The sequence below is a fragment of the Pieris rapae genome, chromosome 15 (genome assembly GCF_905147795.1).
Source record: "Pieris rapae chromosome 15, ilPieRapa1.1, whole genome shotgun sequence".
Taxonomy (NCBI): domain Eukaryota; kingdom Metazoa; phylum Arthropoda; class Insecta; order Lepidoptera; family Pieridae; genus Pieris; species Pieris rapae.
Window position 1 is genome coordinate 2,039,682 of NC_059523.1, and position 14,373 is coordinate 2,054,054.

A 14,373-nucleotide genomic window follows, 5' to 3' on the forward strand; every position below is an offset into this window, starting at 1 on the left:
ATTAGACCCAAAAAAATCGTGTGTCAGTTACAGGAGACTGATCACCTGCATGCCCTTTAGATTGACAAATGATCAAGAAACAGATTAAGAAATCTGAGGCCCAGGCCTAAAAAGGGTTGTAAAATAAGTCTGTGGCGTTATTTTTAATTTGTTCAAAAATGTAGAAGCAATTCTATTAAAAACTTCCCCGTAATCTACACACACTCTACTAATAAAATATAATATTATAATCGAAAATTTTAATAAAACATTGATTTACACAACGTATTGACTACTACTGTTACGTTATTTCCATATAAAAATAACTGTTACCATGCGAACTTGTACCATATTACTATAACATACCTGGCATCATTGTCAGCGTACATCTCCATCCTAGTGCCATTGACACTGGGGTCAACGACCGCCCAAGCCCCGCCCCTTAACTCCGCCCCTGGAGGAATGTAAACTATAACTGGGGCCGTTGCCCCACGTAATGCTCGGACTATCTCAGCTCCGAACTTCAGGATTTGCTCGTACATATCTAAAAGGGTTATAAATTAAATAAAAATAATAAATGTATAAAATTACCTAAGTCTCCCTATTTATTAAAATTTTTACATGTAGTAATAAAAAAGGCAACATATTCAGTGTTACTAACATATAATTTAAACGGCGTGTTTAAAAAATATATAATCTAGAATACATACCCTTCTGACCCCCACTAAAACCTCGCCAGTTAGCAAATATGATAATGGGCAATCCTTCTCGAGTGAAATCATTTATAGCCTGAGCCGTCTTGTAGGATGAATCTGGGAACCAGACCTGTGACGAGGAAAAAATATATTATTATTACATATTTGTAAGATCAACAGTTTTTTATATTAGAAATTCTATATAGAAGAATCTTTTATCTGTGAAATAAAGTATTTTTTTTTATATATAATAAATTGAAATTGAAAAAAAAAATCAAATTCAATTTGATTGTTAAGAAGGGGTATACAATTTCTTTTTTTAATTATTTAGAATTTGAATTTCAGTTTTTTTTTGAAAATTTACTTATTGTCTCGTTAATAATTCCAGTAGTTTTTTACTAAACCCTATCATACTTTGTTAAGTGAACAATTAAATTGTTTAAATATCAAAATTATATACGTTAGTGCCTTAGGGAATACGAATTTTAAAACGCTGGTATATCCTGGTATTTTTTTTTAATTTACCGAAGAAAACCTTATGCCTTAAAGATTTAGCTAAATAATGCTCTGATACTAACCTGTCCAGCCTGCTGAACAGTTTTGGCCTCAGAGTCCCAGTTGGCTGGATCAGCCGGTAAGGTCAATTCCACTGTACGAGTCTCAACTGCTATTACTCCCACGGGAATACCACCCAAACGGGCACGACCTAGAACAGAATGTTAATTTTAATTTTCGACAAAAGCTTACTCTATCTCTCTCTCTCTCTAACTGTGCATATGTAAATAATTTCCATATGCTAGAGGTGATCGTAACTTGTCCGTATTGTACGATTACTTATTTCAGCCTCACAAAAAGATAGTAACTGTGGAATTTGGTCCTTCAAGCCGGAATTATAAAATGTTCAATCTCAATAATACGCAAAGACAGAATAGCTTCACAGTTTCATTAGACTTGTATAAATTTTAGTTGTATTAAAACTTACCGGCTATAACAGTCTGTGCCCACGGACGCATAATCTCATCAAATGAACCGGCGTCGAAGAATCCGAGTCGGTTTCCTTCGCCCGTGAGCATAAACCGTGGGTCATGAGCAGCTCTCGGCGGAACCCATTCTACTGGTCTATCTATTGGATCTGCACTACGCAGTATTGGCACTATGCTTAGTTTGTCCTAAAAATAAAATTAATAATTGATGTTCAATGTTTATAAAGTAAAGGTCTTTATAGTCGGAAATAGGTGTGGATCTTACTTACATGTAAAGATAAACATTTAAAATTTAAAAATAGAAAGCGATATTAAACTAATTTTAACAAAATTAACGTTAAAAACTCAAAAAAATCATTTTATACAAATCAGTCCTACTGCTAGACTAGGTTAGGTTTGTATATAATTTTGTGCTCAAAAAAATATTATTTTATGTGCAATTTCAACGAAATTTTTGTAGGGGCGAGGGCGGAGCAGATATTAGAATTATTTGAAGTCAACTTACTTTAGGTATGTACGAGAGCCATTTAACTGTGGTCCTTATGGCTTCAAGGTCTGATGGCGCTACGGCGTGTGTCACACCGTTATTGTACATAATCTGTATACCACCCAACTGGTTATTACTGGCGTAAACCGGTTTGCCCAGTAATTTATTCAACGCCATATAACCGGTTAGAACTATGTACGACGATTCTACTTGGATGACTCGATGGCCTAATCTGTAATTAATTAAGCAAACACTAGTCAATGTTTTTTTAATTAATTTACTGATAAACTAGTATGACTGGTCAAAAGAGGACATAATGACAAGGATTTGTATCCTGGAGACAGATCTACGGGAATGTCTTGGTGCTATGGTCATGCAGAACAGATGATAAGTAGAATAGAAGTCAACCCTGGTGAAGTCGGGTTGGATAGACATTGTCGGCCATAGCTAAACTAAATCCATGATGTACTAGAGAAGGGAATAGTTAAAAATAACCCAAGCTAGCATACATGGTGATTGTCACGAAAATGGATGAAAAGAGAGAGGTTTGTCATGACCATAGCATGGAGACCCGTGGTCTCTGTCCCGTTCGGGAAAAAGGTGTGATATATAAATAAAATAAATAAATAATTAATTTACAACATAAATAACAAAAACTAAAATATGGATGGATATAGTTCACATCAGACAACAATTTTCTTTATTGACTTAAATTATATATGTATAATTTATCGTAATTTTATCAATCTGAAATTTCCTAAGCAGCTTTATGTAGACATTTTGGATATAGCAAAAGCGCGAAGAGTCTATGCAATTTATTCAATATGAATCAATTTATATAAGGATATAAATATAATCCACCAAATATTACCAACCTGACAACATAAGATCCTATACCAATAGCCCTGCACGTAACAACGGAGATAGTGACGATGTCTTCATACGCCTGTGCTGTTTCCCCAGCAATCAAACCTGCGTCCCGTAGACATTCCACTCCCAGGCCATCTTCTTTGCCTGTCAATCAGTAATGCTATGTTTTAGATACATGTGTGAATTGAATTGATTTGAATGCCTTTTGTGAATAATTTTAGAAATCACATACGGAAATCGCTAGAAAATTGAACATTTCTCACGTGAGTTAATATATATTTTAGTTATTTTAAAACAAAGTTGTTATCTCTCATTCTTATTTATTTTATTGTTTTTTCTTCGATTATTGATGTTTTGTATGTTTATGTGTGTATGTTTTGTTCGTAATAAATATTATGTCTATGTTAATACTTTAACTATACCAATAAAATCTAAAATGTTACTTTTGGTAGTAAAAAGTGACCCCTCTAATTTTTCATACACTCATAAATTGTAATAAAACATTCTCCTTTTCAATCATGTCCAATATATCTACATCACTTATATTCGTTATAAGTAACAGATGTGTTACTAGTTTTAAGAATCCATACATGACAGTTTTTAGCCAGCCCATAATTTTATGTTAGTTTCAAGATCTTGTTCTGAACCATTAAAGATAGAGTTAGCTTCAAACAAAGTTTTTTAAACGTCCATTCAACAACCATCACCAAACTTAATTCGTGTAAAGAATAAAAAGTTCAGAAAGTTAACAATCGGGCAGGATGTTCACTTGATGTCAAATGAGACCACCGCCCAATAACACTAACATTGCCAAATGATTCGCAAGTGCGTTGCCGGCCTTTTTAGAATTGGTATACTATTTTCTTTAAAGACCCTAAGTCGAATTGGTTCGGAAATACTGCAGTAGACAGCTGGTTCCACATAACGGTGGTTGCGTCTAGTTATGAAACTACGAACACATAAACACTTACCGATAACATCAGTGATCTTATATCTGGTCTCCCCTTCATCATCTATCAATGTCGTCTTCACAGAACCCATAGGACCCAATCGAGAGTAGGCTTCGGGGCTCAAATAGAGATACTTAAAGCCCCGATCGGGGTGTTCAGCGTCAATCCAGGCTACTTTGAATTCAGACTTCACTTCCTCAGCGACTCCGATACGCGCACCTGAATTTACGCTCACGTACACCTATAGAAAATTATATTTAGTAAAAATAAAACTCAGATAAAAATACATTTGCAGGATTTAGTAATAAAACAAAACGCGTTAGAAGTTATACTCTGTTATCTTTGGCGTTATAAAATAAAAATCTATTCAAAAAAATGATTTTACGTTTCTAGAAAAATCGACACTAACAACAGAAAAAGGTATTTAATACATTGAAAGTTTTATTATAAAGCATTATAAAAAAAAATATTTCTACAAGATTAAAGTAATGAACAATCGCTCTCTTCCTTTTCTTCGACAAAAACGTTGCACATTTTCGTGACGTTCCGTAAAATGTTTACCCTTATACGCATAAATAAGTTTTACTTCAAAATATCGATTGAAAATGATAAACTATTGTTTATTTAATGAAATTAATATATTCGTTCCAAATATTACAGAAAAGATTTCACAGTTATTGTTAACTCACCCTCGGTATTTTGTGCTCCCGCGCATATTCCGATGCCCTAAAGTACACCCAGTCTTCTTGTGGTCCAAAGGACCCCATGTAGTAAGTGAGGTCATTCGCTATGAGGACAATATCTCTTCCCTCGGGATACTCCGGGGTGAATAGGGTTATGCGCCATGCGACCATACCGACCTGGGAAATAGTGCAATTTCCATATTCTTATTGCTATCTCAAGTCTTATCTCGTTTACACTTTACAGCGCTGTCAAACATGTCAAACTTTGAGTAATATATTAGTTTGACCGCTTTTGAAAAAAGTTTAAAGGCGTTCCAGTGGCCGGACCTAAGATGACCAGAGATCATATACAAATGTCAAAAAAAGAACATAATAGCGAGGTTAGATCTCTGCACGAGAATATGTTTTTTTTTTAATTTAAGACAATTTAACCATTTATTTTGACAGTACAATTTTTCATACAGGTTTCGAAATGTTTGTAAGCGTGACTTACATTATTCTGGCCAGGCAATCTGGTAACTTCCATGATGCGTCTCTCTCCATCATTCTCCATCACCAACTCCACCAGATTCATCACGTTGTCTGGCCTTGGACCTACATAAAATATAATAGTAATTATCTACAAAGCCCTGCTACTGTTTCTATAAGTAGTTGATTTATATATAGTAAGCGCTTTTTACAGCCGTATTTTGCCATAAAAGAAACAATTAGTTATAAGTACTTGTGAAATGAAACCAGAGATTTCCAAAAGTTATAGTAATAATTTCACAGCTTTATTTTAATCCATAAAAAGACATACACATGAACGACACAAGAAATTAACAGTTAGTTATCAAAATAAAAATGTTGCATTTATATGCATATTAAATAATAAATAGAAAAAAGCCTAAGGCAATTTTCTATTTATGATTACCGGAATGTTGAAATATTTTAAACAATTTACATATTTAATTATGATGTGACAAATATAGAAATAAATATAACAAAAAGAATTGACAAACGAAGATTTGCGTCACGCAGGGCCTGTGTTAGGACTGCTGATACTGTTAACCAATCACTATCAAGCGAAACGCATTATTGTTCGTCTTTTGTTTTTCAGATTATTTTCTTAATTTCTAGCTGTTCCTATTGTTTTAAACGTTGGTTTTGAAAGTTTATGATAATTTTGTGTACTATTTTATAAATACACATACCATCAACAGATCCTTCTTCGATATAGTCCCGCCATTGGTTTTCCACCATTTGTCTGAACATATCCGGTATATCGTATACATATGTTGTTCCTTGTGAAGTGGCCTAAAACACATTTATATGTTTACCATGTGAACTTGGAACATACATTTGGGTCAACACTTAATACAACATTTTCAAAACAGACGGATATCGGACCTTATACTAAAGCTATGTAACAAACAAATTTCTGGAGGTATCTACAAACAAACGAACAGTGTGTATTACAAAATTGTAAATGTTTACGTTTGCATTCCAACCATTCACAAGTTTAAGCGAGACAAACAGTAATAAAATTCTGATATATTAATAGATCCTTAGTTTAAGCACGCACGTGCAATTTGCGTATAATACGTAAATTATCGTATTAACGTATACCAATGCTTGACAAAACTATCGCAACTTTCGTGCTGATTTTGATAGCGACATGAAAGATCATGTTCTCTAGCCCTCTGCCATGGCTTTATTGACTTGACATAGAGATAGAGTGAGTGACGAGTTTATTGACGTTCTTATCCGTTTGATGAGCTTGGTTTGAGAACAGGTAATTATTGTATTGACCTTAATGAGAGTATACGCTACGATTTCTGATTTTGATAGAAGCACTCAAGTCTAATAAAAATCATTTATTCATGTAGGTAACAATGTACACTTCTGAACGTCAAAAAATAAATATACATGGAATGCTTTAAGTTCTAATTTAACATTTACTTGTCAGTTCTCAAATCAAGGGCGTAGAAAGGAAGAGAAGAACTGGCAATAAATTCTCCGCTACTCTTTTTAATCGAGTTTTTTGTTTTGCACAACGTTTGTAAGGAGCTGCAACCATTACACCATTTTCCACATGGCATCTTAAGTAATATAAATAATAAAACAAATTAAAAACAAAGGTCCTCTTTCAGCAGGAGGCATGGTGAAATAGGAGTACGCACTCCAACTCAACTTAAGTTTGAAAACACTGTGTGACGGATGTTGTATATTAAATCAACTAATGAGTCTTTATGAAGACTTTAAGTATGTATTTTTGTGTGTGTAATTATATGGAACTTACCAAAAACCGTTTCTGCTGCAGATAATCCTTAGTAACATAAGGCGTGGATATCGGAAGACCATGCATCGGCCCTTGCTTGGGGCCATAAGATTGGAATATTATCTGTAAAGAAATAATATAATTTTGGAACGAATTTTAATTGATTATAAAATTATGATTTTATAAAAATAAACCAAATATAGCTTCTATATACTAAACTAGCTGACCCGGCTAACTTTGTTCCACCTAAAAGTCTAATAGTATGTTAACTTTAGGATAAATAAAAACTTAAAATTAAATATAGGATTTCATTAAGGTTACATTAATACAACTTTTATTCTCCATCCAATCCGCCAAAAAAGAGATAACTAACATCGGACCACCCGTTCTAGCGTTATAAGTGGTGTAACTAACAACTATAACGCTAGAACGCTATTATTATTTACAATAGATATAAAACAACTTTGTTTTATATCTATTGTAAATAGGTAGTTAAACAAAAATAATATGTTAACTAAATATATTACAATATTCCTTATTTGGTAATTGAAGAGCTGGGAAGTGGGAAACCTAATTTTTTTTTTACTTAAAAGGGTTTCCAAGTCATACATTGCAATGTATTGTTATATGATTATACTAGACATACTAACCACACCAGTCTTTGGGTCAGACACCTCTTCATAACTGTATACATCGAGGGAATATCCAGAGCCATTTGAGAGGCACAGACGAATTGTTTTCGTTGGTGATCCGGGACCTGTGATAGAAAATAAATAAATAGTTATATATTTATTTTATTAAATGTAATAATGAGAAAACCGGAAAACAAAGAATGAACCACCAGGGAAAGAGAGCTTAGGAACTATATATGTATATATATATATATATACATACCAACTCTCAAGGTAAATCTGATTTCGGCCTGCAAAACTCTCAACTTCCAAAGACGAGGACCGTATCTCATCACCATACCGAGCACTGAATCCTCTATCTGAAATAACATAATGATATATTTATAAAATTTAGAATTATATTTATTTTCTACTATACAGTATTAGGTTTAAAGACATTTATTCATATAATAGACATAGACACAACACTTATATTGAATATAATATATGAAAAATTTAATAGAATTTTACAAACTAAAATAGTTTTTATTACCTTTGCTGGATCAATCAAAATAGTAGGTCCGAAGTTCAAGAAGATATGGTTACAATCAGTCCTCTTCGCCAATGGGTGTGAAAAGGCCACTTCCAATTCGTCCATTGCTTCTAACAACATCCTGTATAACAATAATTCATTTTAAAAATGGCTATTATGATCAAAATTAATGAAATATAATCAATTATATTATTATTCCATCTTCATGGAACCAAAAACAGAGCTGATGCGGCTGGAAAAGCTAAAGCCTGCAAATACAGGGGTCTAGGCTCTGAATATGATTTTGTCCCATTCGGTGTCGAGACCCTTGGTCCGTGGGGTCCTAGCGCGTTAAGGCTTTTTAGGGAAATATCAAAAAGGTTAGTCGACATCACAGGAGAACGAAGAGCTGGCAGCTACCTCGCACAAAGAATTAGTCTCTCTATACAAAGGGGGAACGCTGCCAGTATCTTCGGAACCTTGCCTAAAGGGACTCCTTTTAATAATATTTTTTAATAATTTAATTTTAAGATTAGTTATTAGGTATATCAGAATTAACTAAAATTATATTTTTAACTTTTTTAATTAAATCTATATTTTTTTTCTATTATTTACTAATGAAATGATCGAGAGATTTCACTCTTCTCTTCTTTCCAATCTATTTTTATGATTGACGCAAATCTGTATGAAAATTGCCCTCGTTTCTGATCCCAAGCTGAAGTTATATTGTCAATAAAACCTTCTTCTAAAGCTTCAAGAGCTTTCAAAACAATTTCACTGTAAGAAGTTTGACCTATTTGACAGCGCTCAAGACGAGATTGTGAGATAAGAATAAAAATATGCTAATCTTTTAGTTTAATGTTCCGACACGTTGTCAATTTCTTTTTTATCTTTCTTTTTTATCTTTCTTTCTATTTTTTCGTCTCTTTGCCGGATATCGAAGGTTGGAATGCTCCAGAATATTCGCCATGTTAACGACTAAACTTCTGAGGTTATATATGATAGTTTAATAATAGTGAATAATTTTTTGACATCATACAAAAGTAAAAAAGAAAAAAAGCTTATAAATTTACCTTTCACCCTCATTTTGGAGATATTCGAAACTGGCCTCTTTGGTGATGAGATCCTGGTGTCTAATGATGGATCGGATGAAGAATCTAAAGTCGGTTACCTCTTGACCTTTCTTTACCTAGAAATATACAAAATCATTTTAATGTATGACTTCATAAACTATATTTTTTTCGAATCAAATCATGTTTTCTGTTTTGTTTTTAATTTTTTTTGCTCTCCTGATGGACACTCTCAAAGCAAGAGGGCTCGCGATTGCGTTGCCAGCCTTTTAGAAATTGGTGCGCTCTTTAGTATTATGTGAACACAAAGCCTTAGATCTTAGGTGTATTACAGTTAGTACGAAGGAAATTTCATTCGACAAATCTAGAATATACACGAAATAGGAGAGATTTAAAAAAAAATTGTTAGTTAAAAAAAAAGTTAACATTACCTTAGCCTTTCCAAGATACAGGTGCATCTTCTGATTGCTTGTGGGCAGCGCTTCCAGGTCATAACTCCTCATGCGGTACAGCTCCAGCTGGAAGGCGGATGCCGGTTCCAGATGCCGGTAGATTGTGTCTTCTCTAAAGTCATTGCGAGCTCGGTACGTAAAGAATTTCGGGAACTGGCGTCTGAAATTGTATTGTATGTGTTTGAAATTTAAAGAACGGTGTTGGCGTAGTGACTTTACAGCATGCGAAGGGATTCTTTCGAGGGTTCGAGGTTCTTTCCTTAGTCGCATTTCAGATAATCTTGAAAGCGATAATACCGCAGGTTTTGTTTTTTTTTTTTTTAATTTTTACTCTACTGCCATCGTGTCCAGGGACTTTATATATCTCACAATTTTTATTTTTTTATTTTTTCAACAAACAAAATAAAATACATTTCACTGTAATACCGCAGGTTGAAGTTACTTGCTTTAATTTTCAAGATCAAGTAATTCAACCTGCTTATCGTTAACAAGCAAAGATTTCTTCCAGGCAACCGTAGTAGGGAATCCTATAAAAGGCTACTAAGGGTGGAGTGCAATAAATGCATAACAAACTAAATCAAAATCTAAAATATAAAAAAAAAAATATTATTAACAAACACACACACAGTATCTTATAGTTTGTATATTTTTATATAGTTTCGTTATTCTTTTACATATAAACAAATCTAGTTTGGTTTTAAAATTAATTTTACATTTTGTTTATATACAAAATTTATATATACCCCGGAAGAGGACAGAGATACTCTGTTTATATATCAACCACAACACAGGGACGTCTATATAATTAGCTAACATAAACTAAATAAATAAAATAAACCATAAAAAACAATCCCTTACTTGATCAACAACATAAAAGTGATTCGTCGTATGCGTTTCTGGTGCAATTCCCTGGCGTGTGCGCGGCAAAAGTGTCCAAAACGACGCGATACCGCGCTATCGTCGGCTTCACCGGTGTCTCGGATACCAATCATTAGAATATGTATCGGTTCTAGGGGCTGAAAGAGTCAAATTATTTTAGCAAGGATTTTTTAGATTTTTTCTTCTTCAGATACTGGCTATGTACGCAAGAGATGTACACAACTATGTTGCTATGCTTTTAACTCATCAAGATATGTACCTTTTTTTTCTAGATTATCCAGATTGAGAATTGCAAATTCTAGACTATTTCATAACTCATGGAATGAGTGGGACATGTCAAAGTATCATCACCTTTTTTTTTTAAGAGGCACACCGGCAGGAAGCTCATGAATGTTAAGTGAAACCGCCGCCCATTGGCATATTATTTTCTACACTGCCACAAGGCAAGTGCGCTGCCGGCTTTTTAAAAATTGTTACGCTAGTATTTTAAGTCGAATTGTTTCGGAATTACTTCAGTGGGCAACTGCTTCCACATACTGATCGAACTATGTGAGAATGAAATTTCTTTTAAACTGGTTGATCATAAATCTTTACTTACACATAATTTTTTTAACGATGGACGCTAAAATAATATTTTAAGAGAAATCATATTTACCACATCCTCTTCAACGATTTGCTTATAGTCCATGCCAACGTTAATACTAGTGCTGTCTCGGCTTTCGCTGCCTTCTTGTAACGCTTGAAGATCCTAAAATTTAAAAGTCGAAATACGTTTTAGAAAAAAAACTATATACAAAAATATTTTTTTCTACAAACAAATAACTTTATTAACGAATTTTACTAAACTTATTTAATAAATTCCCGTTAATATAATATGGCTATGCCAGTACTCTTACTAGTTAGTAGAGAAAATCTGAGGAGAGTCTTGTATTATAAAAAAAAACCAATACTCTGATTTTTCATTCCGTAGAATTCTGATATTTCATAAGTGTTGCTACTAAAAAAATTCTCCACCGAAATGGGACCAATTTGACCCAATTGAAGACGATAAAATAAAATGCTATGTATTTTTTATGTTTTACCAACAAAGAGGTAATAAATTCAATATCACGAACAATATATCGAATTAACTTCAATAACTTTATTTTTTTCTTTAACCGGCATAACTGCCTATTAATCCCTGGTTTCACAGAAAGGTTGTACACCTTTCTAGGTGTAATATGTGATCTTTACTTGTGCTTGTGATATTTACTGTGTGTCATGAAAACGGACGTAATGATCATCCGACGTTAAACCACTTTTAATATGGAGCCTTAGCAAAATGGATACATTCACTAACAAAAAAATGTATGCATAGACCTAAAATAAACTCGTATTGATAAATGCGCCCGGCCAAAAAGGTTTGCCATCTCTGACATGTCAAAAAATAGCTGCCTATATTCTACTGAATTAAAAACAGACGTGACTAACTAGCGTCAAACGAATGAAAATGATCTATGTAAAAAAACGTAAGCTAGTCTTTTTATAAAACTTCGTTTAGCTTTAGGCCACGCCTGACGAAAAGTGATGTAGTCATAAGCCCATAATCAATTTACGATTCATTTATTTACTTATCTATAGGTAATTTTACATACATAAATAACTAACAAATCATATCAGACACTAGCAATACTAACCTCTCGTCTAACAGTAGCCGTGCTGGCAAAATCATGGACCAGATCCAGTAACTCATCAGAATACTCCACGAACTGTTCAAATGAATTGAACGCCGCCAAAGCACCAGTACGATGGTGACATTTCCTCATTGCAGCTGTCGAAAGTTCCGCCGGAACGCCCTCTTGATCTTGGGCAGCTGATAACTCGATCTCTGATTGACTAATCGGTATCCTTCATCAAAAAAAAAATTTTCATCAATACAAATTTTATTTTAGGTAATCTTTTTTAATAATATTTAATTCGACTTAATAAATAACCTTCATTAACGTAAGCGGAGTTTTTCATAATAAAAATTGGTAAAATAAAAAAAACAACCACTTATTTGAAGCTGGCTTGATTTTCTGTTAAAAATATTCCCACATAACATTTCAAATCCATTTAACGTCGAAATTAATTATAATATCTATTTCTCACCTATTAGGATGTCCAGTAGGTAACACAAACTGGAAGTGGACAACGCCAAGTTCACCAGACAACGCTAAATGTTGTAGACACGTAATATCGTATGACGTGTACGCACGACGAACGTACACCTCTAAAGATGCGTTGCAAACCTGAAATTGATATACTCTTACTAGTTTGTTTAAATATATGATATACTTAGATGGATAAGTTTAGATTATACATGTTTGTTTGTTTGCAGGTTGCACAAAGATAAATGGGCAAAATTTGTGGACTAAACAATTCCATTGCTGGCACAAGAATGAACACTACCTACGCTACTATTGAAGATAGTTTGTATGATATATAATAAATAGTAAATAGTATATTTGTGTCCAAAATTATTATATACATAGGTTATGAAATATACATAGATATATAAATACGAATATGCTTTTTAATATATAGTAACCATTCCCTGAATTTAGAGGACACACTAAATCCGTCTGCAATTACCTAAAAGACTAATTCTTTTAGGTAACTGGTAAAATATTCTCAAACAAGAAACACGTTTACGAATATTTTGACAAAAGGCGATAGGAGCTGTAAACGACATTATAGTAAAGACCGGCCTTTATTATAAAAATAAGTATTGTGAGTCTAAAAAAACACAGAATAGATAAAGTAGTGAGTAGATTGTTCTTATCATATAATTTAATATAGTTCATTAGAATTTGATTAATGCCCTTAAAGTACCAGGCGATGCTTATAAAATTATCGCAATTATTGGCAAATTGCGGAATTTCTTGCTTCTTGAGTTTAAATAATATGTAATTATCAATTACATTCACTTACGACATTAAAATTGTAAGTAATTACTTCATAATTACAAAATGATAAAATTTCTCTATATATGAGAAAAAAATCAGGAAATTTGCACATTTCGTAAAGTGAATTTTTAAAAAATCAAATATGGAAATAAAAAATTATCCGTGTAAGTCTCTAAATGATTTAAATAGTAACCTATAATTTCTAGAATTTGATATACGATATACTCAAAATCCGATATATCGTATTAGATTCGTGGTGTCGTATTAGATTGACAAAAATAGGGTTTGGTTGAAAGTTTAAAAGTTCTATAGACGGAAATCGAAGTACGAACCTCCAAATAATGTCGTTTAGAAAAGTATAGGTACTTAATTCTTTATATACATAATTATAGGAATACATTAAAAGTATACTTATTCTCCACGAATGCATATTGAGAAACAATAACTTAAGAAGATTTGATTTATCTTATATCTTTAAATGAGCAATTCTTGTATATATATAGTAGTATATAATTGGAATCTCAGTAATTTAGCATACGGGGGGTTTCGGGGGCGATAAATCGATCTAGCTAGGAATCATTTCTAGAAAATGTTATTTTATTCGTGTTTTATCACACTCATGATTTTTTTCTTTAAATAAATAGTTCATATTTTTTATTATTCTATCGGCAAGATCGAAAAATATTATTCATATTTCATCATTTTATTAGTAGGTAATTCGTACTAAAATAATAATTTCCAAAAAACAATTTATAAAAAAATAAAAAATATATCAAGCAGAGCTCGGTCATCCAGGTACTGTGTTTAATATAAAAATAATCAACATTTTATATTTCAGCGAAAAAATACACGGATTTTTCACACACATATAAAATTATAACCTTCATGATGCTGGTGGGCTTTCAGTATCCAAAACCCGAGCTACACAGAGCGCGTGCTATTGCATTATGTAAGTTTTAAATACTTTTCAATAAATTCAGAAGCATTCTACACTT

General features: G+C 32.8%; 1 protein-coding gene across 5 annotated transcripts in view; it reads right to left on the reverse strand.

Annotated features, from left to right (window-relative positions):
* Positions 1-14,373, reverse strand: part of LOC110994707 (acetyl-CoA carboxylase) — a 58,887-nt gene that overhangs the window by 5,395 nt on the left and 39,119 nt on the right. For all 5 annotated transcript variants that reach the window (XM_022261720.2, XM_022261553.2, XM_022261638.2 and 2 more), the window contains 20 exons: positions 12,582-12,721; positions 12,128-12,338; positions 11,107-11,199; positions 10,431-10,588; positions 9,552-9,732; positions 9,124-9,239; positions 8,072-8,192; positions 7,802-7,898; positions 7,558-7,664; positions 6,929-7,030; positions 5,841-5,943; positions 5,141-5,241; positions 4,654-4,824; positions 3,986-4,205; positions 3,020-3,158; positions 2,163-2,376; positions 1,657-1,843; positions 1,253-1,380; positions 690-804; positions 346-523 (listed from right to left, as the gene is read on the reverse strand). In XM_022261720.2, the coding sequence (XP_022117412.2) occupies positions 346-523; positions 690-804; positions 1,253-1,380; positions 1,657-1,843; positions 2,163-2,376; positions 3,020-3,158; positions 3,986-4,205; positions 4,654-4,824; positions 5,141-5,241; positions 5,841-5,943; positions 6,929-7,030; positions 7,558-7,664; positions 7,802-7,898; positions 8,072-8,192; positions 9,124-9,239; positions 9,552-9,732; positions 10,431-10,588; positions 11,107-11,199; positions 12,128-12,338; positions 12,582-12,721 (2,882 nt within the window). The remainder of the gene's footprint in view (positions 1-345; positions 524-689; positions 805-1,252; positions 1,381-1,656; positions 1,844-2,162; positions 2,377-3,019; positions 3,159-3,985; positions 4,206-4,653; positions 4,825-5,140; positions 5,242-5,840; positions 5,944-6,928; positions 7,031-7,557; positions 7,665-7,801; positions 7,899-8,071; positions 8,193-9,123; positions 9,240-9,551; positions 9,733-10,430; positions 10,589-11,106; positions 11,200-12,127; positions 12,339-12,581; positions 12,722-14,373) is intronic.